The sequence below is a fragment of the Phycodurus eques genome, chromosome 4 (assembly GCF_024500275.1).
Source record: "Phycodurus eques isolate BA_2022a chromosome 4, UOR_Pequ_1.1, whole genome shotgun sequence".
NCBI classification, from domain to species: Eukaryota; Metazoa; Chordata; class Actinopteri; order Syngnathiformes; family Syngnathidae; genus Phycodurus; species Phycodurus eques.
Window position 1 is genome coordinate 32,199,883 of NC_084528.1, and position 23,360 is coordinate 32,223,242.

At 47.8% G+C, this 23,360-nt stretch overlaps 1 protein-coding gene across 6 annotated transcripts; it reads right to left on the reverse strand.

Moving 5' to 3' along the window:
- Positions 1–5,885: 5,885 nt before the first annotated feature.
- Positions 5,886–23,020, reverse strand: LOC133401852 (S-phase kinase-associated protein 2-like). Of its 6 annotated transcripts, XM_061675314.1 has the most exons (9): positions 22,758–23,020; positions 19,257–19,371; positions 17,000–17,147; positions 14,124–14,258; positions 10,157–10,255; positions 9,933–10,060; positions 9,108–9,159; positions 7,796–7,903; positions 5,886–7,725 (listed from the first exon to the last, which is right to left on the reverse strand). In XM_061675314.1, the coding sequence occupies exons 3-9, from the start codon at positions 17,002–17,004 to the stop codon at positions 7,410–7,412; spliced, it is 843 nt and encodes a 280-aa protein (XP_061531298.1). In that variant the 5' UTR covers positions 17,005–17,147; positions 19,257–19,371; positions 22,758–23,020; the 3' UTR covers positions 5,886–7,409. The 6 variants fall into 6 exon arrangements, 5 of the variants coding, with proteins under 5 accessions (XP_061531298.1, XP_061531297.1, XP_061531300.1 ...); XM_061675313.1 differs by having other exon boundaries at positions 9,933–10,255; positions 14,124–14,255; XM_061675316.1 differs by lacking the exon at positions 10,157–10,255.
- Positions 23,021–23,360: the final 340 nt, after the last annotated feature.

Genomic DNA, 23,360 nt, shown 5'->3' on the forward strand with positions numbered 1-23,360 from the left:
ACAGAAGCTGGCTCTCGGGACGTGGAATGTCACCTCTCTGGCGGGGAAGGAGCCCGAGCTCCTGTGTGAGGTCGCCTTCCCGTGAGGAAGCAGACTCTGCTTCCTCATGGGAAGGCGTGTCAGTGGAATCGAGGAGGTCTTGGAAGTATTCTCCCCACCGGCTCACACCGTCCCGAGTTGAGGTCAGCGGCGCCCCATCCCCACTATACAAAGTGTTGGTGGTGCACTCCTTCCCGCTCCTGAGATGCCGGACGGTGGACCAGAATTTCCTCCAAGCCGTCCGGAAGTCGTTCTCCATGGCCTCACCGAACTCCTGTTTTTGCCTCAGCCGCCACCAAAGCTGCATTCCGCTTGGCCGGCCGGTACCCATCAGCTGCCTCGGGAGTCCCACAGGCCAAAAAGGCCCCGATACGACTCCTTCTTCAGCTTGACGGAATCCTCAACGTTGGTGTCCACCGGCGGGTTCGGGGATTGCCGCCGCGACAGGCACCGACCACCCCACGGCCACAGCTCCGGTCGGCCGCCTCGGCAACGGAGGCGCGGATCACGGTCCGCTCGGACTCGATGTCCCCCGCCTTCCCCGGAACGTGAGCGAAGCTCTGTCGGAGGTGGGAGTCGAAACTCCTTCTGACGGGGGATTCTGCCAGACCCTCACAATACGTTTGGGCCTCCCACGTCGGACCGGCATCTTCCCCCACCGTCGGAGCCGACTCACCACCAGGTGCTGATCGGTTGACAGCTCCGCCCCTCTCTTCACCCGAGTGTCCGAGACACGCGGCCGCAAGTCCGATGACACGACCGCAAAGTCGAACATCGAACTGCGACTTTGGGTGTCCTGGTGCCAAGTCCACGCGTGGGCACCCTTATGCTCGAACACGGTGTTCGGTATGGACAATCCGTGATGAGCACAGAAGTCCAATAAGGCACCGAGCCGGGGGGGCGATCAGTATACCCACACCTGCTCGCCGCCTCTCACCGCGGGCAACTCCATCCATGAGGGTAAAACAAGAGCCTCTCACTGATTATGAGAGAAGCAGCGGATGACGGTAGGAGAGCGTTGGAGATACTGCGGGAGCACCACGCAGGCAAAGGAAAGGGCGCGGGTGATTAGCCTTTATACGGAGCTAACTTCGCTCCAAAAAAGCAGCAAACGAGAGTGGCGCGGACTATATTATTCGTGCGGGAACTGCAATTACCGCATTGAGGAACGCCGAAGAGACCCTGAGCGACGAACGCTTTACCAGACACTTTCAAGCCATTCGCTATCCATGTTACGCAAAGCGACAAGACGATGACGTTCGGCCAATTCAAAACAAAGTTGAGAAGCTACGAAAGTACGGAAAAATTCGACACCCACTCAAAGGATGACAACGTAATGAAGGCAAGTGGCTGGATGAAACAAAGAAGTTAAAAATAACTCTGAAATAACTTTCTATCACTGTCGACAGAAAGGTCACAAAGCATGGGAATGCGCGAGTGAACCACAAGAAAATACCGATAAACAACGGTGGCTTTTTTTATGAGCTCGACTCATACAAATGCAAATTGCAGACGAATTAAGAAAGACGATATGAAACAAGCAAGCGACGCTGATGACCACACGTTTGCATTAAAGATAAATGATTGTGAAAGTTGTGATATGACTCCCAATCGGTGGATGGTTGATACGGGCGCAACATCACACATAAAAACAGACCTGGGCGAGTTTACGAAGTTTGATGAGACATTCACGCCGAGAAATCTCCGCGTGGAGCCGGGTGATGGAACGAGGAGGTGCGGAGGTGCGGAGGTCTATCTCAGGGACGTCAACGGTCGCACGGCGTAGACAACACTGCCGAGAGCGCTGTACGTGCCATCGTACGCGCGGGACATCTTTTCTGTGAACTCAGCAACATCCGACGGAGCTCGCATGGGGCTGTGGTGCTCCGCCCTGCGAGGGAAGGGCAGGACAAGGACAAGGACAAGGACAGGAGAAGAAGCACGCAGGACCGGAGTCGTGAACCCGGCTGTACAACTGAAGTGTGGTGGGGTTAATTATGTAAATGACAAAAGTCTAGTGGACGAGCGTAGAAGTGAGGGGATACACAAGTGATTTGCATATTCATGAGTTATTTGTCGCACTAAGTGCGTGGCCCCACACCCAGTGAAAAAGTCCCTGGGGTGCGCGCCTGCGGACACATGCAAGTGAATTGACAGCGTTTCGCGTGCACAAAGACCGACAGATGTGTCCTGTAATTGCTGCTGGCCGCACCGCGGAGGCCGAGGACCCCACCCGATCAATCGAGGGGCGGGATCGGGCCCAGGGGTCCGCCCGAGAGGAGCCCGGCGGACGGGACGCGTCCCACACCGAGGGACCCGGGGCGGTCCGGGTGGGGGCCGCAGGGACCCAATGCCACACCCCCAGCCAACCCCCCCGCCCCTAATTGGACTCATTTTCGTGCATTCGTTTTTTGTGCGGTTTTACGGCCTCCGTATGTCAACGAGACCAAAGTCATCCATATACTGCTCTAGTATATCGGAGCATTGTGGCTGATTGCTATTTTTGAGATGTGAGCGATCTATTAGGGGATTCAGCGTAAGGTTACAATCACCTCCCAAAATAATTGTAGAATTGGCTGACAAGTTTAACAAGTGTGAAGAGAGCATGTGGAAAAAGGCTGGATCATCGTTATTTGGAGCGTATACATTGACAATCAATTGTGTGAAGCTTGTTAAATATTGTAGCCTGCGTCATTATCTACCGGCCTTCTGGATCTGCTACTGTACTATTTATTGTAAAAAGTCTTTTACGGACTAGTATTGAGACTCCTCTTTGTCTACAGATATAGCCTGAGCGAAATTAGAGACAATGAGGCCTTTTTCTTCTGACATAGCAAGGTGCGTTTCTTGTAATAGGAGGAGGTCTGTTTTCAGTTGAGTGGTAAAACCCATAATCTTAATTCTCTTTGCCTGGGATCGAATGTTAAGTGTGACATATCACAATCATAATGGTAATTTTAAGCAGATTTAGATTTAAATAGATAATCACATTTAATTTAATGTCAATTTAGATTGAAATAGATCATCATAATTTTAAATTGATTTGGTACCATGCATTCTTTGTTTTTTTGACAGTTTTGACGAAGGTTATTTAGAGAGGGTGATAAGGATGCTATATTAAGTACTGCAAAGCCAGGGTACATAGAAGGGTAATGAACAAACACTGAACATAGGAAAGAAACAGTGACAAGGGGATATTATGGTGTGTGTGTGGTGGTGGTTTGTGGTGCGCAATGAAGGGAATATAAAATACTTTATATTCTAATATGTAATTCTAACTAGTTTGGAAGAGAATGTGGATTGGCGTATAGGAGTATATTGCAGGAAGGCCCCCAGCGGGGGGTGTTTGGAGACAGATGTCAAGGAAGAGAGGAACTGCGGGGAGCCACTATAAACATTGAATGCAGGCGGCGTCTGGAGCCAGATCAGATTGCACAACGATGACGTCAGATTACGGACCAATCAGACAGCGATTCCATACTGGCCTTTTTGAAACATTGGGCTAGAGTCAGATAGTTTTAGTTCGACTACTTTATCTGCCAAGGATAAGATAGGGTAGTTACGAACCCAGAGCTCTGCAAATGTATAGACTCCTCCAAGGAATAAATTGGTTGGTTTTTATCCATCGTTGTGAACGACGTTTTCACGCAAACGAGCACGCTTGGAACCACGGGAGGTAGAGGAGATTCTAAAACACGGGTTCCTTCAGCAAGAAGCGACGTGTGTGTTTAATCAAAAGTAGTACGTATCTAGAAGAGCCTGGCCATGACGTTGGCGTCACCAAACAGTTGGCCGTCGACATATATCTTGTCGACAACTAACCACGCTCGTTTGCCTTTTGTCGCGGTAATCCTTCATCAACGGGTACAAAGATCTCCTTGGGGAACTGGTCGTTCGTTCCAAACGAAGTCCCTTTAAGCTCCCGACCTTTGGATTTTACAAACACTTTTTGCTCATGGAAGTGTTCAAGCTTTGCAATGATGGGACGTGGTCGGTTTCCTGGACGAGGGCCTCCCAATCGGTGGACACGGTGAAAAATCATCTTGTCGACTGTATCTACATCGTAAACTTTAGATATTTCAACATGGCACGAAATTCTGGGTCATTGTAATTACGAGGATGTGTCGCTTGAGCGTGTGACAAAGGGAATGAAAATTAAGGGTAAGATTGTGCAAGCTTCAGTGTAGATTAGATTTACCAAAGGGCATTTACGCAGAGCCGACCAAACAGGGAGCCTGATGAGCGCCAAGGCTACATTCAAGTTTGTGCACACAGATTTGGCTGGCCCTATAGAACCAAAAGCAAAATATGGATTCGGGTACACTCTAGCCCAGAGGTGGGCAAACTACGGCCCGCGGGCCACATCTAATTATTGCTGCAACTGATGAGGACGCTATAAACATGGTAAAGGCAATGCTGAAAGCAAAATCCAAACATTTACTTGGTATTGACTTATATCACAAAAATACCGGAAAGATTTGGCAGGTCTGACTGCAAAGCAAGGGTGAGCAAAAACAAAACATTGACAATGACAGTACACCTGTTAATACCGTGACGTGGTAAGCAGTTTGATAAACTGTCACACAATACCTGAAAGAACCAACAGAACAACAATGACGAAACATGTTCTACGATACTCCCAACGGAACAATGATCAAATATTGTGTTACATGAAGAGAGACTCATCTTGAGCTGACTGGGCAGCATCACAATATCTTACTGCACAAGAAAGCATGCATCTTGTACAACTACTAAAAGGGATGGACATGGGAGGTGAATATGCACCAGTGGCAATATTGAAGACAATCAAGCTGCAACATTGATATCAGACATCATTTCATTCGATCTGCACTCGATCTGCACTATAATCGAGCTAGAAACCAGCTGACTAAAGAAATTAACATCGCAAAGAGGATCTATGCAGCAAAGTTGGAAAAACAGTTTAGCGCGAACGACTCGAAATCAGTCTGGCGTGCATTGCAATCGCTGACTAATTACAAGCGACGATCCCCCCCAAGCTGAGAACAATAGCACACTAGCCGACGACTTGAATACCTTCTATTGCAGATTTGAAAAGGACAGTTTCACTCCACACACCCGCCCGGCCGCACCCGCGACCACAACCGCACCTCTGACTTCTGCGTTAACCATCCATGAACAGGATGTGAGACGCATCTTCAAACAACAGAAGATTAACAAAGCGGCAGGACCGGACCATGTGTCCCCATCCTGCCTCAAAGTCTCCGCGGACCAGCTCGCTCCAGTCTTCACTCAGATCTTCAACAGATCTTTGGAAATGTGCGAAGTCCATCCTGTTTCAAACGCTCCACCATCATTCCAGTCCCCAAGAAACCTGCAATCTCGGGTCTGAATGACTACAGGCCTGTCGCTTTGACATCTGCGGTCATGAAGTCCTTTGAACGTCTCGTGCTGGACCACCTCAAGAGTGTCACAGGTCCCCCGCTGGACCCCCTGCAATTTGCCTACCGAGCGAACAGGTCTGCGGATGATGCAGTCGACATGGGACCGCACTTCATCCTAGAACACCTCGACAGTGCAGGGACCTAGGCGAGGATCCTGTTCGTGGACTTCAGCTCAGCGTTCAATACCGTCATCCCTGAACTCCTTTCAAGCAAGCTTCTCCAGCTCAGCGTCTCACCTGCCATCTGCCAGTGGATTTACAGCTTTCTGACGGGCAGGACACAGCAGGTCAGGCCGGGGGAGGCCACCTCATCCGCACGCAGCATCAGCACCGGGGCGCCCCGAGGTTTTGTCCTCTCTCCGCTGCTCTTCTCTCTCTACACGAACGACCGCACCTCAGCGAACCCGACTGTCAAGCGCCTGAAGTTTGCAGATGGCACCGCTGTCATCGGCCTCATCGAGGACGGTGACGAGTCCGCATATCGACAGGAAGCGGAGCGGCCGGAGCCGCGGTGCGGCCGACGCGACCTGGAGCCGAACACGCTCGAGACGGTAGAGATGATCGTGGACTTCGGGAGGCATCTTTCGCCACGGCTGCCCCTCACGTTGTCCAGCAGCCTTGCGTCAACCGTCGAGACCTTCGAGTTCCTGGGAATTACAATCTCTCAGGACCTGAAGTGGGCGACCGACATCAACTCCGTCCTCAAAAAGGCCGAGCAGAGGACTTCCTGCGGCTTCTGAGAAAGCGCGGCCTGCCACGGGAGCCGCTGAGACGGTTCTACACAGCGGTCATCGAATCGGTCCTGTGTTCTTCAATCACAGTCTGGTTTGGTGCTGCTACAAAAAAGGGCAAACTCCGACTGCAACCGACAATCAAAACTGCTGAAAGGATTGTCGGTACCCCCCTACCCACCCTTTAAACCGCATACTCCTTGAAGTCTCAGCGCCCTTTGCACAATGGTCATTGCACCGGACTATTGCAATATTAGTCGTTCGAACTGCTCTAAGTGCTAGAGGACTCTGCATCTTTTTGCACAATTGTTTTTTGTCAATGTCTTGATGTCTCCAAAGTGTTCTGTAAATTGACTGTCTGTCGTACTAGAGCGGCTCCAACTACCGGAGACAAATTCCTTGTGTGTTTTGGACATACTTGGCAAAGAAAGAGGATTCTGATTCTGAAAGTGATAAGAACGGAGTATTGTTCAACAGAAGACATGGTTGCAGATTGAAAAAGTTATTTGTTTGGAATGTGAAGTATTAGCATTTTAATGGTACAGTCCAGTGAAAGAACAAGTTGGGGTTGTTCGGATTTGTCAAAGCTCTTACACTGAAATGTTTTCTGAAGTGTAAAAGTGCGCATGCGTAAAAAAAATAAAACTGTAGTCCCGGTTTTGTACGACCGATGGCTTGTGTGTGGACTATGCGTCCAAAAAGTATAACATATAACCACGGTCTTTCGTGCCCTCAAGATGTCAAGTGACATTGTTTGTTGGTGTGCCGTCAGATTTTCCAATTGTAAAATATGTGCCTTGGCTCCAGAAAAGTTGGAAATCACTGGTCCATTTACATGACTTGTTCATTGATTGGATAAACTTCAGTACTGTACAGTATGCAGAGTGAGTAAAAGTTAAAACATCAATGACCTCTCGGGCGCACTCAAGGATTGGCACTGGGTGCGAACTTATTCCAATTCAATTACTTTACAAATACTGTCAAGGGCATGCTTACTCTTCTCCACGCTCCTCCTCGTGTACATTCTAACTTGTTGTGTTGAAGCATTTAGATGACAGTTCCAGACGATGTACTTCAGTTTTGCAGACTGCAATAACTTACGTGTTGTCCGTCTGGGACACCGCACATTTTTTTTCCCCCTGACAAAAACTTCCGAGATAGCATAAAATGTTAATTATCGGCGGGGACCGATCAAACCGATCAGATCGGTGTAAAGTCTAAATTTCTAGAGAAGCAATTTCCATCCATCCATTTCCTGAATCGCTTCTCACGCAGGTCGCGGGCGTGCTGCAGCCTATACCAGCCATATTCGGGCGAGAGGCCTTGATGTGAACCTCAATCGAATTTTTCTGTCCCACATTCTGAGGTCGCCAACACTTTCGCGTGGCTGCTTGGGGGAGGCGATGACAAATGAAGAGAAGAGGTTGACGGTAACGCCGAGGTTTGCCTCCTCCAAGGAAGACATCTCTCTGATATGTGCAGCAGGGGATCACCCTTAGGTACTTCAGCAAGGGGAATGTCTCTTTGATATCGCTGTAACACACCGCAAGTTAGTCACCGCGGCTGCTCAAAATGAGCCGTGTGGAAGGCAGGTGGAACCTACGTGATGGCGGCAAGGTCAAGGCCGAGGCAGCCGTTCAAGGCCAGACACTTCAGATGTTGGAGCTTGGAGAGCACGGCCAAGAACTCGATGGTAATTCTCCAGTTGTTACTGGAATGCATGAACACAGAGGCACAACAAATTCCAGTACGTGGGCTGCACCACTACATCTTAGTCAACATGATGCTACAGCAGACTTCAGATTTTCTCATGTGGGACAGCGGTGGTTCGGGCTTTGCCCATTCCCCTCCTTCAACTGTGCAACCCCCACAGCTATTTGGGGAATTTTCAACATCCCACCATTCCAAACTCACTCAATCAATCAATAAATCCTGACTCTGCACGACTTTCTTTGTCATACATGTTAAAGCTGAAGTCACTGATGGTGTAGTGGTACACTTTGGGCAGCGTGGGTTCAGTTCCCACTCGTGACGGTGTGAACGTGACTGCGTGCGAAGTGTCGTCCGTGTCTATATGCGGCCTGCCGCAGACTGGCGACCAGTTCGGGGTGTAGTCCGCCTTTCGCCCAAAGTCAGATGGGATTGGCTGCAGCGCCCGTGCAGCCCTGAACTGGATAAGCGGTGTTGTTAAAATGATCTTTTGAAAAATTGCCCCTCTTTGGCCCTCGGTTATGCCTCGAAATGAATTATTATTTTAAAACTGAGGCTGCATGTAGAGACAGAAGGCGTGAGACGTCGCAGCCTCGCTGTCGGTACGGCAGCAGCCTGGCGCAGACTTTTTCATTTGGCCGGATTATTCACCTTCAGTTAACAGCTAAAAAAAAAAAAAAAAAAGGGAATTGGACAGCTCTTCAATATAAACAACTGAAGGGCGTGGCTTTTGGTCAAGTATTGTAAAATGAGGCTGCAGCTTGCTAGCAGTTTGAAATCTGCAAAGTCCACATTTTGTGTCTCAGATCCAGATTTAAATACATCACATGCAACCAAATGCTGAAAGGTTGCAGCGTAGTGGTACACGCTGCCGCCTTTCGTACGCGGAACTCGCCACGGCGACCCCCGACTGACGGGACGGGCCGAAAGTCGCAACGAGCTCAAATGCTGACATCTTGTCTCATTTGTCTTTTGACTGTGAAAACAAGTTACATCTCATTGTTCCAATGCTTCTGGAGGGGAGGGCGTGGCAAGCCACCAACAAAATTGTTTTGCTATTTTGGGATTTTTGCAGTTTGGCCAAAATACTCCTTTGCAATAACAAGAACCGATAGTGTGTGGCTGTTTGATCTTCTCATTCAGTGAATGTAGACGGAGGCTGCAAATCCTTGGCGTGAAGGCCTCAGGATGAACACAAAACGTACTTGAAATGTAGCGTGCGAATATCAGGACATCTCTTCACCGAGGCTTTCAAATCTAGAAAGAGAGAAAACGGTCACCTCAAAAGTGCAGCATCCATCTTGTTTCAACAAGGAGACCACTGGAGCGGACAACGTGAACCGCTGTCACAAAAATGAATCTTCTCTCTCAAGACTAACCACGGCGCCGTTTTTCACCTCTTTTGGTTAGGGGTACGGCACGGTACACAAAAAGGTCAAGCTCAACACATTTAAACACCCGCTAACGTCACAATGACGCCGGTGGAACGACTGACTTTTTGAAGTCTATTTCAGCGTAAAGAAATTATTTTGGGTGATTGGAACTCTTTTCAATATCTGTTTTTCAGTAAAAGCTGATCCATAGTTATTGTTATGCGATGCGGGTGTGGGCTCCGATATAGTCCCAAATTGTTGATACCTCCTTGTTTATAAATAACTGCAGACAGTTCTACCAGAAGAACGTGCATTAAGACATCAAAGTATGCCCCAAAACACGAAAAACACAACTTCCCCTCAAGCTTTGTGTGTTTTGTGTTATTTGGGGCGACAGTCTCTCTCCGCCTTCCGGTCCCACGTGCGTCGCGTCGCAAGGCAGCGGCGAAAAGGACGCGCACCGCCGCCCGTCTCCGTGGCCCTTCGGCCCCTTCGGCCCCTTCGGCCCCCCCTTTGCCAGCTGTGCCTTTGCTCCCTGAATTTCAAGGGAGGAAAAATTGTCCCGGCGCCACGGCTAATGCTCGCTCAAGCTTGTTCACGAGACTCTTTTCTGTGATGTGCCAAATTGACGTAAACAGACAGATCTCCTTTACTCACCATCTAGTGAGGAGTAGCAATATTTTCCACTGAGGTCGAGGGCTGTAACAGTGGAGCTCACATTATTGAATATGCTTTTCGCAATGGGATGGTTGAAGGGGCAGCCTGACATGTTCAAATGTTGTATTCTGCAGGAAGGAGACAAACGAGTAAATGAAGATGAAGATGAAGATTGTGTTTTGCTCGCGGCGGAAGGTCGGTGGAGAGCCGGACGAAGAAGGGACCTGGAGCAAGATCGTAACGTGCGGCCGAGAGAGGGCGCAGCGAAGCCGTGGCATCCGCTCAGGTTGAGCTGCCGTAGGCGCCGATTATAGGACAGACCCCTGCAAGAGAAATTCAAGTGTCAACATCTCACCATTTCAAAAACATTATTGATGCGTAGTCTACGGTTCCATTTCGAAGAGACGAGCATTTTATCGGCACAACGCTGCCCTTCATCCGAGCAGAGACTCTTGTCACATGACACAGCTGACACTTTCCTCCACCCGGTCCAACCTGCTTGGAGCCGTTTCTTCACTGCCCTGTTGCCCCCAAGTATTTGAAGTCGTCCACACTCACTCTTCCCGCTCAAGCATCTCATTCGTGCACATATATTCTGTTTGACTTGGACTAATCTTCATTCCTCTCCTTTCCAGTGCATGCCTCCAATTTTCTAACTGTTCCTCCACCTGCAGATCACAATGTCATCTGCGAACACCACGGTCAACGGGAATTCCAGTCGAACCTCATCTGTCAGCCTATCCACCACCGCTGCAAACAGGAAGGGGCTCAGGGCTGATCCCTGATGCACTCCCACCTCCACCTTCAATTCCTCTGTCACACCTACAGCACACCTCGCCGCTGTTTTGCTTCCCTCATACATGTCCTGTACTATTCGAACAGACTTCTCTGCCACGCCAGACTTCCGCATGCAGTACCACAGTTCCCCTCTGGGTACACAGTCATAGGCTTGCTCTCGATCTACAACCCCGATTCCAATGAAGTAAAAAATAAAAACAGAATACAATGATTGGCAAATCATGTTCAACCTATATTTAATTGAATTCACTCAAGACAAGATATTTAAGGTTCAAACTGATCAACTCGATTGCTTTTAGCAAATAATCATGAACTTAGAATTGTATGGCTGCAACACATTCCAAAAAAGCTGGGACAGGTGGCAAAAAACGTGAGACAGTTGAGGAATGCTCTCAAACACGTGTTTGGAACATCCCACAGGTGAACAGGCTCATTGGGAACAGGTGGGTGCCGGGATTGGCTAGAAAAGGAGCTTCCCTCAATTGCTCAGTCATTCACAAGCAAACCTGGGGCGGGGCGAGGACCAAGTGCGTGAGAAAATAGTCCATCAGTTTAAGGACAATGTTCCTCAACGTACAATTGCAAGGAATTGAGGGATTTCATCCTTTACGGTCCATATCATCATCAAAAGGTTCAGAGAATCTGGAGAAATCGCCGCATGTAAGCGGCAAGGCCGAAATGCGACATTGAATGCCCGTGGCCTCCGATCCCTCAGGCGGCGCTGCCTCAGTAACAGACAGCTGAAGCTGTACACCAAGCAAGAATCGACAGCGCTTCAACAATTAAGTGTCCGCAGTTCCCAAATGTTTGTTGAATGTTGTTCAAAGAAAAGGTGATGTAACACAGTGGTAAACATGAGCCTGTCCCAGCTTTTGTGGAACGTGTTGCAGCCATCAAATTCTAAGTTAAGATAATAAGAATAACGTTTATCGATTTGAACATTCAATATATTGTCTTTGTAGCGTATTCAATTCAATATAGGTTGAACATGATTCGCAAATCATTGTATTCTGTTTTTATTTATGTTTAACACAACGTCCCAACTTCAATGGAATTGAGGTTGTACAAAGACAGGAAGTAGCTCCTTCTGACCTTCTCTCCACTTTTCCATCAACACCCTCAAGGCAAATAACGCATCTCTTTCTCGACATGAAACCATACTGTTGCTCACGAATACTCACTTCTGTCCTACGTCTTGCCTCCACCACTCTTTGCCATAACTTCATTGTGTGGCTCATCCACTTTATTCCTCTCTAGTTCCCACAGCTCTGCACATCACCCTTGTTCCTAAAAATGGGCACCAGCACACCTTTCCTCCATTCTTCAGGCATTTTCTCACCTGTTAGAATTCTTTTGAACAAGCTGGTCAAAAACTCCACAGCCACCTCTCCTAGATGCTTCAATACCTCCACGGGAATGTCATCAGGACCAACTGCCTTTCCAGTTTTCATCCTCTTCCCATACCTGGTCCACCACACTTGCCTCTTGAACTCTCCCGTCTCTCTCATTTTCCTCATTCATCAACTCCTCAAAGTATTCTATCTATATGTTCAGCACACTACTGGCACCAGTAAACACATTTCCATCTCAATCCTTAATCACCCTACCCTGCTGCACATCCTTCCGACCTGTTTAGATCCTTTTCTCCTTCTTTAGTGTCATACATACCTGGCATACATGCCATCAAATGCCTCGTTTGGCCTTTGCCACATCTACCTTGGCCCTACGTCGCATATCTATTCTTTTCTCCTCTCCTCTGTCCTCTGTGTCCCACTTCTTCTTTGCTAATCTCTTTCCTTGTATGATTTCCTGTACGTTGGGCTTCCACCACCAAGTCTCCTCCTCCCCTTTCCTGCCAGAAGATACAAGGACTCTCCTGCCTGTCTCTCTGATCACCGTGGCTGTAGCGGTCCAGTCTTCCACCACATGGCTCTTGTAGGTCACTTTATGTTCCTGCCTTTTCTGGAAGAAAGTGTTTACTCCAGCCATTTCCATGCTTTTTGCAAGTCCACCACCATCTGTCCCTCCCAAGTTCCTTTTCCACCGGCGCCCTCCAGGTTAACAGCGCCAACCCCCGCAGGCCATGACCGATCCGGGATGGAATTATTTTTATTTGTTTGGCAAAGTTTTAAGCCGGACGCCCTTCCTGACGCAACCCTCTGCATTTATTATCCGGGCTTGGGACCGGCCTACAGTTTGCACTGGCTTGTGCCTCCCACAGGGCCTCATTGGGAGAGCAACATCTCCATCCTGAAAAAGGCCCAGCAGAGGGCTTCTGAGGAAACACCGCCTGCCACAGGAACTGTTGAGGCAGTTCTACATGGCAGTCGTGGAATTGATCCTGTGTTCATCCGTCGCAGTCTGGTTTGACGTTGCCACAAAAAAGGACAAACTCCGACTGCAACGGACAATCGGGGCTGCTGGAAAAATTGCTGGTACCCGCCTACCGACCCTTGAGGACTAAGACAAGAGCATGCAAAATCCTCTTGGGAGCCTCCACATCCTGGTCAGCAGCTCCTTCCAGCTCCTTCCCTCAGCTAGGCGCTATCGAACAATGCAAACTAAAACTAGCAGACTTTCCAACAGCTTCTTCCCTCTTGCCATTAACATCAACCGTTGATTTACAATTCCAAGTAAAATGCTGCCAATTTTGTCTCGATATTGTTGTCACAGCTCTGTCGGACCAATGACACATTCCACATTACTCGTGCACTCACTGTAGTCGTCTCGCCGCTCTGCACGACCTGAAAATATCTGTTGTTCACCAATACTGGCCACTCATGTGCTTGAGAAATATTTGCACCATTTGCACATTTGACAATGTTCCAGATTATCGCACAACTAGTCACTTTGAACTGCGTATAGCACAATATTGCACAATGGTCACTATTGTTCTATTTGTCATTTCAAACTGCTCTAAATTGCCAGAGGACTTGGCATTATTTGCACAGTTGCCAACAAACATTAACTGCATTACCACATTACTGGTAACCTTTTATTGCTCAGTGACTGTGTTTTTGTTTTTTAAGGCTCAAAAGTATTGACTGTCAATCGACTGTTGTCGTACTTGAGCGGCTCCAACCACCGGAAACAAATTCCTCGTGTGTTTTTGACATACTTGGCAAATAAGAGATGATTCTGATTCTGAACTGTATCTCGTGTTTGCGTACCAGGTTGTCATTCCATGGTCACAGCCATGTAGTTGATTACAAGAGTTTTGGACAGGCATACATAGCGGGTGTTCTATAGATCATTCTTAATCTAATGCCTCACCTTAGACGCCATGTGCAAATTTTGAGTTCCAACCATTTTAGGCATACAGCATCGCTTTCAAATACAACCTGTAGCAAGATGTTGCTGCCGACAAATAGATGCAGTGAAGAGAGAACTAACAGGAGAATTGCGCAGGAGAGCTTCATGCCAGACAGACTGAGAGACTCCAAACGAGTACAGCAACCGATGATCCTCTCAAGGGTGTTTGTGTTGATTTCGGTCATGGACAGGTCCATTTCAGTAATCTTCAGTCTGCTGAGAGAACAACATGCAACAATGTTATTTCAAGTATAGACAACAATGTGACAATTACAGTCCACTTGCAGATACCAGACATGAACAGTATATCACAAAAGTGAGTCCACATTTTTGTAGGTACGTCAGGAACCTTGATTTAACGGACGCCGGAAGTAACGGACTGTCTGGACAGTACATGCGTTAATAAAGAGTTTCCACTTGTCACTTGAACCGGCATTGACAAATTCTGTTAGCTCCAGAATTGGCCACTGTTTACTGGCGCCGTGGCGCAGGAAAGGCAGAGACTGGGACGCATGTATTCCCGAGTCGCATCTCTGCTTTTTGCAGATGATGTGGTTCTGGCGGTTCTCATCGAGGCGTGATTTCCAACTCTCACTGGAGCGGTTCGCTGCAGTGTGTGAAGCGGCTGGGAAGAGAATCAGCACCTCCAAATCTGAGACCGTGGTCCTCGGTCGGAAAAGGGTGGCGTGCCCTCTCCGGGTCGGGGATGAGATACTGCCCCAAGTGGAGGAGTTCAAGTATCTTGAGGTCTTATTCACGAGTGAGGGTAGAACGGAACGGGAGATGGACAGGCGGATCGGTGCGGCGTCTGCAGCGATACGGACTTTGTATCGGTCCGTTGTGGTAAAGAAGGACCAAAGCCGAAAGGCGAAGCTCCCGATTTACTGGTCCATCTGCAGTCCTACCCTCACCTATGGTCACGAGCTGCGGGTCGCGACCGAAAGAACGAGATCCCGATACGAGCGGCCGAAATGAGTTTCCTCCGCAGGGTGTCCGGGCTCTCCCTTAGAGATAAGGCGAGAAGCTCGGTCATCTGGGAGGATCTCAAGAGTAGAGCCGCTGCTCCTCGAGAGGAGCGAGATGAGGTGGCTGGGGCATCTGATTCGGATGCCTCACGGACGCTTCCCCGGTGAGGTGTTCTGGGCACGTCCCACCGGGAGGAGACCCAGGGACTACCCAGGACACGTCGGAGTGACTACGTCTTTCGCCTGGCCCGGGAACGCCTCGGGAGCTGGATGAAGTGGCTGGGGAGAGGGAAGTCTGGGCGTCCCTGCTAAAGCTACTGCCCCCCCGCGACCTGACCTTGGATAAGCGGAAGAGAATGGATGGATTGATGGATGGATGAATTACCGGAATGATCAACGGACAAAACAGAAAATCCGGATTTTTCCCTTAGTTTGGTAATGTTTAGCCAGATGCTGATGGTAAATGTTCAATTATCATCCATCCATCCATCCATTTTCTCAGCCGCTTCTCCGTGCCGGAGCCTATCCCAGCTGTCATCGGGCAGGAGGCGGGGTACACCCTGGACTGGTTGCCAGCCAATCGCAGGGCACATAGAAACAAACAACCATTCGCACTCACAGTCACACCTACGGGCAAATTAGGGTCACCAATGAATGCATGTTTTTGGGATGTGGGAGGAAAGCGGAGTGCCCGGAGAAAACCCACGCAGGCACGGGGAGAACATGCAAACTCCACACAGGCGGGGCCGGGGATGGAACCCGGGTCCACAGAACCGCGAGGCTGACGCTCTAACCGGTCGTCCACCGTGCCGCCGTTCGATTATCAATTTAATCGAAAATATCACTGCATCATGGTTTCACTCCCATCACGGTTTCCACTCCGGTCAACTCCCGCCATCATGGTTTCCACCCCCATCCATTCCCGGTGACTTTGTTTTCATTGTTCCCGCACGCTCACAATGACTTCGGTCTCGCCCCTGCCCAATCCCGTCACGGGATCCAGTGCAAATACCCAAAAATGTTGGGGTCGACTTGAATGGTTAGCGGTGGTTGGAGTGGTCAACTTTTTACAGAGAATTCGGTTCCATTCATGACTTTTTCTTGCCTTCTAGATTTACTTTCGTTTTCAAAATTCACCCGTGCCGTGGGAAGTTACTTTTCGTGCCAAACTGCGGTGTTCCTTTGCGTACCCTTCAAAATAAAAAGACTCCAAGCTTAAAACAGGAGGTCAAGTTCAAACTCACACATAGAAACCATTTGACGTGATAAAACAGTCCCAAATAACTATTTCACCAACTATATTTAACTGCTCGCTGAAACATTCATGAATGAGAATTCAGTCAATTGCTTTTGTTCCACACACATTGCCTTTGAGTTCATAGGTTTGATATTGACACTGGTTATAAAGAACCTCGAGTCAAACGTTCCTTTTAGTCAATGCTGCGGGCTGCGAAGAAAATGGATGCTCATAATTTGGACACCCTCTATTTAAGCCATGCAAACTTTTTTGACCCAGACCCTTAAAAGATTGTTCGGAACCAGAATCAAAATGAGGGACCGGAATTGCTTTGCAGAGTTGTGTCATCAGCAAATATATTATCAACAACCTGGGGCCCAGCACAGATCCTTGGGGGACCCCGTTGTGATCTTTCATTTATTGGAGTATTCATCATTAAATTGCACATACTTAACTTTTAATCCAAGTGTATGCCAGACCTCGAATGCCATCTCTCTTATGTTTCCATTAGTATACCGTGATCAATACAGTTCAAATGTTTTTTTTTTGTTTTTTTTTGTTAGGTCTACAAAGCCACCAATAGTGAATTCTCTGTTATCTACGTGACAGCCGCTTGCTCGTTCACCTTCCGAACATTTGTCTCGTCCTCTCGGCAACATTTTTAACTTCCCCGTAACGGCGAAATATATGCCAACGGCCCATAACAAAACACGGGCCAAACCTGCACACTTGGCCACATTAATGCCTGAACTCACCACATGTTCCTTAAGTATCTGGCGTCTATGTGCACGCCAGGGCAGCTTAACCTGCGCACGCCCGTCCGTCTTCAGCACCTGCTCCAGCGCTAGACCCGTACGGATCACCCCCTGCAAGTCCACACCGTGCCACAGCGATTCATCAAACCTAGAACACACACGCGGGGAAGCGTGAGACCATCGTCAGTGATTCTCAAAGGTTTGGGCTTCCTTTTGTGGCACGCAAGAAATCACTGAGTCGGGACAGTTGAGTTGTATTTCACTTTGAAATTCAATCCAGTTGCATTTGATGTTTATTTTGGGACTAAGGACTTTTTTATGCAATACATTTGAATGGAATGATTAAGTACAGTTTTTTTCTTTGAAAACTGTGTTCATGTTCAAAGTGTGCACAATGTTACAGTGGATTACAATCATACTTTGTGTTCAATCTACTTTTTAGGAATGAAAACTTGTTTTGTTGACACGTCGGCCTCCTACACTACTTCAGTAATGTTGGTTATGATCAGTGTTGCCTCAGTTACCTTGAAAAAGTAAGTTACTTTACTGATTACTTCTGTTTAAAAGGGACTTAGTTACTTTACCGATTACTTGATTTCAAAAGTAACTAAGTTATTAAAAAAAAAAGTAACTTTTTAGTTACTTTAACCGTACCCCTTACTTGGTGGCAAGATGACGCAACTGTTTAGGTCGCAAGTCCGCGGGCGATTGACGGTGGGGAGAAGCACTTACCGACGTGACGTCAGCCGTGCAGCGTGTTCAACCGGCTCACAGTCCGGACTCCAGACCAAGTTCAAAGTTCTCACTTTTCATTGTAAATATTATTGAAGCCAAGTATTGTAAGTCCTTCAGCGAGTCCGTCCTTATTGTATGACGCGCACTTCGGTAGGAATAATTAACCCACAATGCGTTGCGAGCTTAACACGCCAGTAAAACTGTTTTTCCATCCATCCATTTTCTGTATCGCTAATCCTCACGCGGCTCGCGGGCGTGCCGGAACTAGCTATCTTCGGGCGAGAGGCGGGGCACGCCCTGAACCGGTCGCCAGCCAATCGCAGGGCACATAGAAACAAACAACCATTCGCACCAATTTGGAGTCTTCAATCAACCTACCGCGCCTGTTTTGGGGATGCGGGAGGAAACCGCAGTGCCCGGAGAAAAGCCGAGCAGGCGCGGGGAGAACATGCAAACTCCACACAGGCGGGGCCGGGATTTGAACCCGCAACATCCGAACTGTGAGGCAGATATGCTAGCCGGTTTTTCACCGTGCCGCCCTAAAACTGTGTTCTTAATGTGTAACTAAAAAAGCAACAACAATCAAATACACCCCCGGTAAATAACAAAATGAGTGGGGGGATTAGTGAACTCGTGCATTTCTTCGCAATTTTATGGTACTGTACCGTCACTGTGCATTGTACAATCAACAATCACCTCCCAGTCGCTTTGTTGGGTTTGTTTAGAAATACACCGTCGACGTGACCCGTGAACTCACCAGCCTCAAATGAATCCTTGGCGACAAACATTTGATGACTCAAAAGTAACTCTTACTGGTTTGAAGACGTAACTGCGGTCGAAAAGTAACGCCAGGGAAAAGTCAGTTCATGTGATGGGACGTGAGTGTCTGTATGTATCATAAATTAAAAGTCTCCCAGATGTACCACTCTAAGAATGTCTGGCAAATATTTCTTCATTCAATACGAACACAATGGGCTCTATTTTCATAGCTTGCATAGCTGCACCGGAGCGCAAAAACCGGCGTCTCTTGAGGGAAACGTAACGCGTTACTTTGCTCGTTGCTCAAAACGGCGGCATTTCGGACTTGCGTGTTTCCGGCATCACTGGTTTATGATGGGTGCTACTGCAGGAAAGCCGGGTATTTTTTGAGGCAGTACTTTGTTAAAATCAGTCGGGCGGTCCTGCGACCGAAGGGTCACCGGCTCGAATCCTGGCTCCTCACCGTCTCTGTGTCCCTGAGCGAGACGCTGAATCCGAATTTGACCCAAGTGGATCTGGCAGCAGTCGCCCATTAGGCGATAGTGTCGATAGTGCCATCTGTGTAAGCGCGGTCCATGTACCAGTTAGAATAACGAACTCACTCAAGTCGAGTTTCATGAAGGCCACGTCAGAATTTTGCACTCAGATTTGAGTGATCTGCAATGTGATTCTTCATCACAACAATGATCTCTTCATGCCGTTGCTGCCACGAGCCATGTAAAAAAGCCCTAAAAAACGGAACCTTCAAAAACTCGAGACTCACGCCAAACGATGCCAGCGTCTGCAAACGACCGATGTCCTGACGAGGTCCTGCAAAGGGAGGAGGAAGAAGATCCTGAGGATCGGCTCATCTTGAAGGTGGTCCCATGCTGGAACGCCTGCAGAAGGACATATTCAACACGTGATGAAAGTTTAACACCAGTTGGCAGTCGATATGATTTAAGAGAGGATCTGTTCCGGGGGCGACACTCAGCTCAGAGGTTTAGGGGTCCTTTCCGGCAAGATCACAAGATCCAAACCGGTTCCCCGTTTTGTACATTTTTAACACTTTTTGGGAAAGGCTGCGACTCAACCATCAAATGTGATAAAGGTTACTTACATGTTGAGCCACAGCAAACGAGGAATGGAGCTTGACTCCAGATGGTCATATCTTGTCAAAGTTTCACACACTTAAGGTCTACGCTTCGAGGCATCGATAGGAACAAACTTTATCTTACTGATAGCGTCACCTACGGGCACAAGGAAATGCCGTTTCAAATGTTGTTGTTCTCCTGCTAAGAGGTTAAGCCGATCCACCTTAGATTTGCACAGAAGACTGTTGAGGCCCTCATGATGTCACAATACAAAGTTTCTGAGTTTGCGAGTTTTTTGCGCAATTTTAAAAAATGGCTCAGGAGTGCCTCCTTGATGAAGAAGTGATGGTTAAGTACGGCATCCAGGAAAGAAACCTGGAGGGACAGATGGTGGTAGACTTTGCAAGAAGGATGGAAATGGCTGTAGTGAACCCTTTTTTTCCAGAACAGGCAGGAACAAAGTGACCTGCAAGAGTGGAGGTAGAAGCACGCAGGTGGTTCCATCTTGCGCAGACGATGTCATCTGAAGGTGGTTAAAAACTCCAAGGTAGTGGTGGTAGGGAAGCGTGTGACGACACAGCAAAGACGACAACGCTGGTGGTGGGGAGGAAGATGCAGAAGACAAAGGCAGAGCAGAGACCATGTGGCGGAAGCTGATAAAGGAAGAGTGTTGTGCAGATTTTCGGGAAGAGGTGAGACAGGCTCTGGGTGGAGAGGAGGAGCTTCCGGAAGACTAGACCGCGACAGCCGAGGCGATGGGAGAGAGAGGCAGGAGAGCACTTGATACATCGTCTGGCACGAAAGGGGAGAAGGAGACTTGGTGGTGGGACCTCACGGTACAGGAAATCATACAACCCCAATTCCAATGAAGTTGGGACGTTGTGTTAAACATAAATAAAAAACAGAATACAATGATTTGCAAATCACGTTCAACCTATATTTCATTGAATACACTTCAAAGACAAGATATTTAATGTTCAAAATGAAACTTTGTTTTTAGCAAATAATCATGAACTTAAGAATTTTAGGACTGCAGCACGTTCCAAAAAAGCTGGGACCGGGTCATGTTGACCACTGTGTTACATCGCCTTTTCTTTTAACAACATTCAATAAACGTTTGGGAACTGAGGAGGTGGAATTCTTTCCCGTTCTTGCTCGACGTACAGCTTCAGCCGTTCAACAGTCCGGGGGCTCCGTTGTCGTATTTAACGCTTCATAATGCGCCACACATTTTCAATGGGAGACGGGTCTGGACTGCAGGCAGGCCAGTCTAGTACCCGCACTCTTTTACTACGAAGCCACGCTGTTGTAACACGCGCAGATTGTGGTTTGGCATTGTCTTGCTGAAATAAGCAGGGGCGTCCATGAAAAAGACGTCGCTTGGATGGCAGCATGTTTCTCCAAAACCTGTATGTACCGTTCAACATGAATGGTGCCTTCACAGATGTGTAAGTTCCCCATGCCATTGGCACTAACACAGCCCCATACCATCACAGATGCTGGCTTTTGAACTTTGCGTCCATAACAGTCCGGATGGTTCTTGTCCTCTTTGGCCCGGAGGACACCACGTCCACAATTTCTAAAAACAATTTGAACTGTGAACTCGTCGGACCACGTAACACTTTTCCACTTTTCGTCGGTCCATCTTAGATGAGCTCGGGCCCAGAGAAGCCGGCGGCGTTTCTGGGTGTTGTTGATAAATGGATTTTGCTTTGCATAGTAGAGTTTCAAGTTGCACTTACGGTTGTTGCGCCGAACTATTTACTGACGTTGGTTTTCTGAAGTGTTCCTGAGCCCATGCGGTGATATCTTTTACACATCGATGTCGGGTTTTGATGCAGTGCCGCCTGAGGGATCGAAGGTCACGGGCATTCAGTGTCGGTTTTCGGCCTTACCGCTTCCATGCGGTGATTTCTCCAGATTCTCTGAACCTTTGGATGATATTCTGGACCGTAGATGATGAAATCCCTCGATTCCTCGCAATTGTACGTCGGAGGAACATTGTCCTTAAACTGTTGGACTATTTTCTCACGCACTTGTTCACAAAGAGGTGAACCTCGCCCCATCTTTGCTTGTGAATGACTGAGCCATTCAGGGAAGCTCCTTTTCTACCCAATCATTGCACCCACCTCTTCCCAATGAGCCTGTTCACCTGTGGGATGTTCCAAACAGGTGTTGGATGAGCATTCCTCAACTTTCTCACTCTTTTTTTGCCACCTGTCCCAGCTTTTTTGGAACGTGTTGCAGCCATAAAATTCTAAATTCATGATTATTTCCTAAAAACAATAAGGTTTATCAGTTTGAACATGAAATATCTTGTATTTGTAGTGTATTCAATTACATATAAGTTGAACATGATTTGCAAATCATTGTATTCTCTTTTTATTTATCTTTAACACAACGTCTTCAATTCATTGGAATTGGGGTTGTACAAGGAAAGAGGTTAGCTCAGGAAAAATGGAACACAGAGGACCGAGGACAGGAGATGCGACGTAGGGCAAAGGAAGTGGTGGCAAAGGCCAAACTAGAGCCATATGATGACATGTATGCCAGGTTGGACACTAAAGAAGGAGAAAAGGATCTCTACAGGTTGGCCGGACAGAGGGATAGAGATGGGAAGGACGTGCAGCAGGTTGAGGTAATTTAGGATCGAGATGGAAATGTGTTGACTGGTGCCAGTCAGATGGACAGATGGAAAGAATAGTTCGAGGAGTTGATAAATGAGGACAATGAGAGAGACGGAAGAGGAGAGGTGTGGTGGACCAGGAAGTGGCAAGGATTAGTAAGGGGGAAGTTAGAAAGGCATGAAAGAGGATGAACAATGGAAAGGCAGTTGGTCCTGATGACATTCCCATGGAGGTAAGGAAGCATCTAGGGGAGGAAGCATCTCGAGGACCAGCATGTTCCAAGAGATTTCTAGCGGGTGAGAAGATGCCTGACGAATGGAGGAAAAGTGTGCTGGTGCCCGGGCAACAGTATGGTTTCATGCCTTGAAAGAAAATATTCATTTCTTTACTTCTTAAAGCTAAACATGAAATATTTTTGAGAAGATATTCAGTAAGTCTTGGTGTAACTTTATCCTTAACTTCATAACTTAAGTTAATTTCATTTCGTAGTTCTCGAACAGTGAGCTTGTTTGTATGACATGACTTGTTCATGATTAAATGTCTTTTTTTTCCTTTTTTTTTTACCTCCATCCTCTTTTGCATTGTCGTCTTCCGCTTTGTCAACGGGGAATTTTCTCTTTGGCCCTTTTCCACCTTCGGCAAACGTACGTCGGCGTTTCTTGCTGTTATTTCCTCTCTTCCCCATCTCGTTCGGCCTTCTTGCGTTGTTTAAGGGCTTTTTTTGGTTTTGTAAACCAGGTGGCCTGCTACCAGATGCGGAGGATGGCGAAAACAACAAGTATGTTGATCCAAGCACGGACGGCAAATGTATGAAGGAGCTTCGCTCACATCGGTCTCGAAAGAACACAGCGTCGTCGAAGTCGCTGTCACAAAGGAATGCGTCGCGTCGGACGACTTCAAAGTCACGGGCAGAGAACGATCGCCATGAACGGAGGATGTACGTTTTGGTTTTTTAATGGAGAACAAATAGAAACAATGAACAACGTAAGGCATTCCTTAAATATCACACAAACTGTACATCAGGAGCCGTATGTGGAATTTTGCGGTCGAATCCTGGAAGAAGAAAAAAAACACACAAAAGAGGGCCTTACACATATAAGTTACATGGACCAAGAAGAGGAAGAAGTTGAAGGCTTTTCTTCTTCTTCTTCAAACTTCAAAGCTTTG

Excerpts from the sequence above, each read along its gene's own strand:
- LOC133401852 (XM_061675312.1), bottom strand. Across the intron at positions 10,256-14,123 it reads CTCTCCTGCGCAATTCTCCT|GGGTCTGTCCTATAATCGGC; the intron begins GTTAGTTCTCTC and ends TTTCTCTTGCAG. Across the intron at positions 7,904-9,107 it reads ATTCGCACGCTACATTTCAA|TAACAACTGGAGAATTACCA; the intron begins GTACGTTTTGTG and ends CATGCATTCCAG.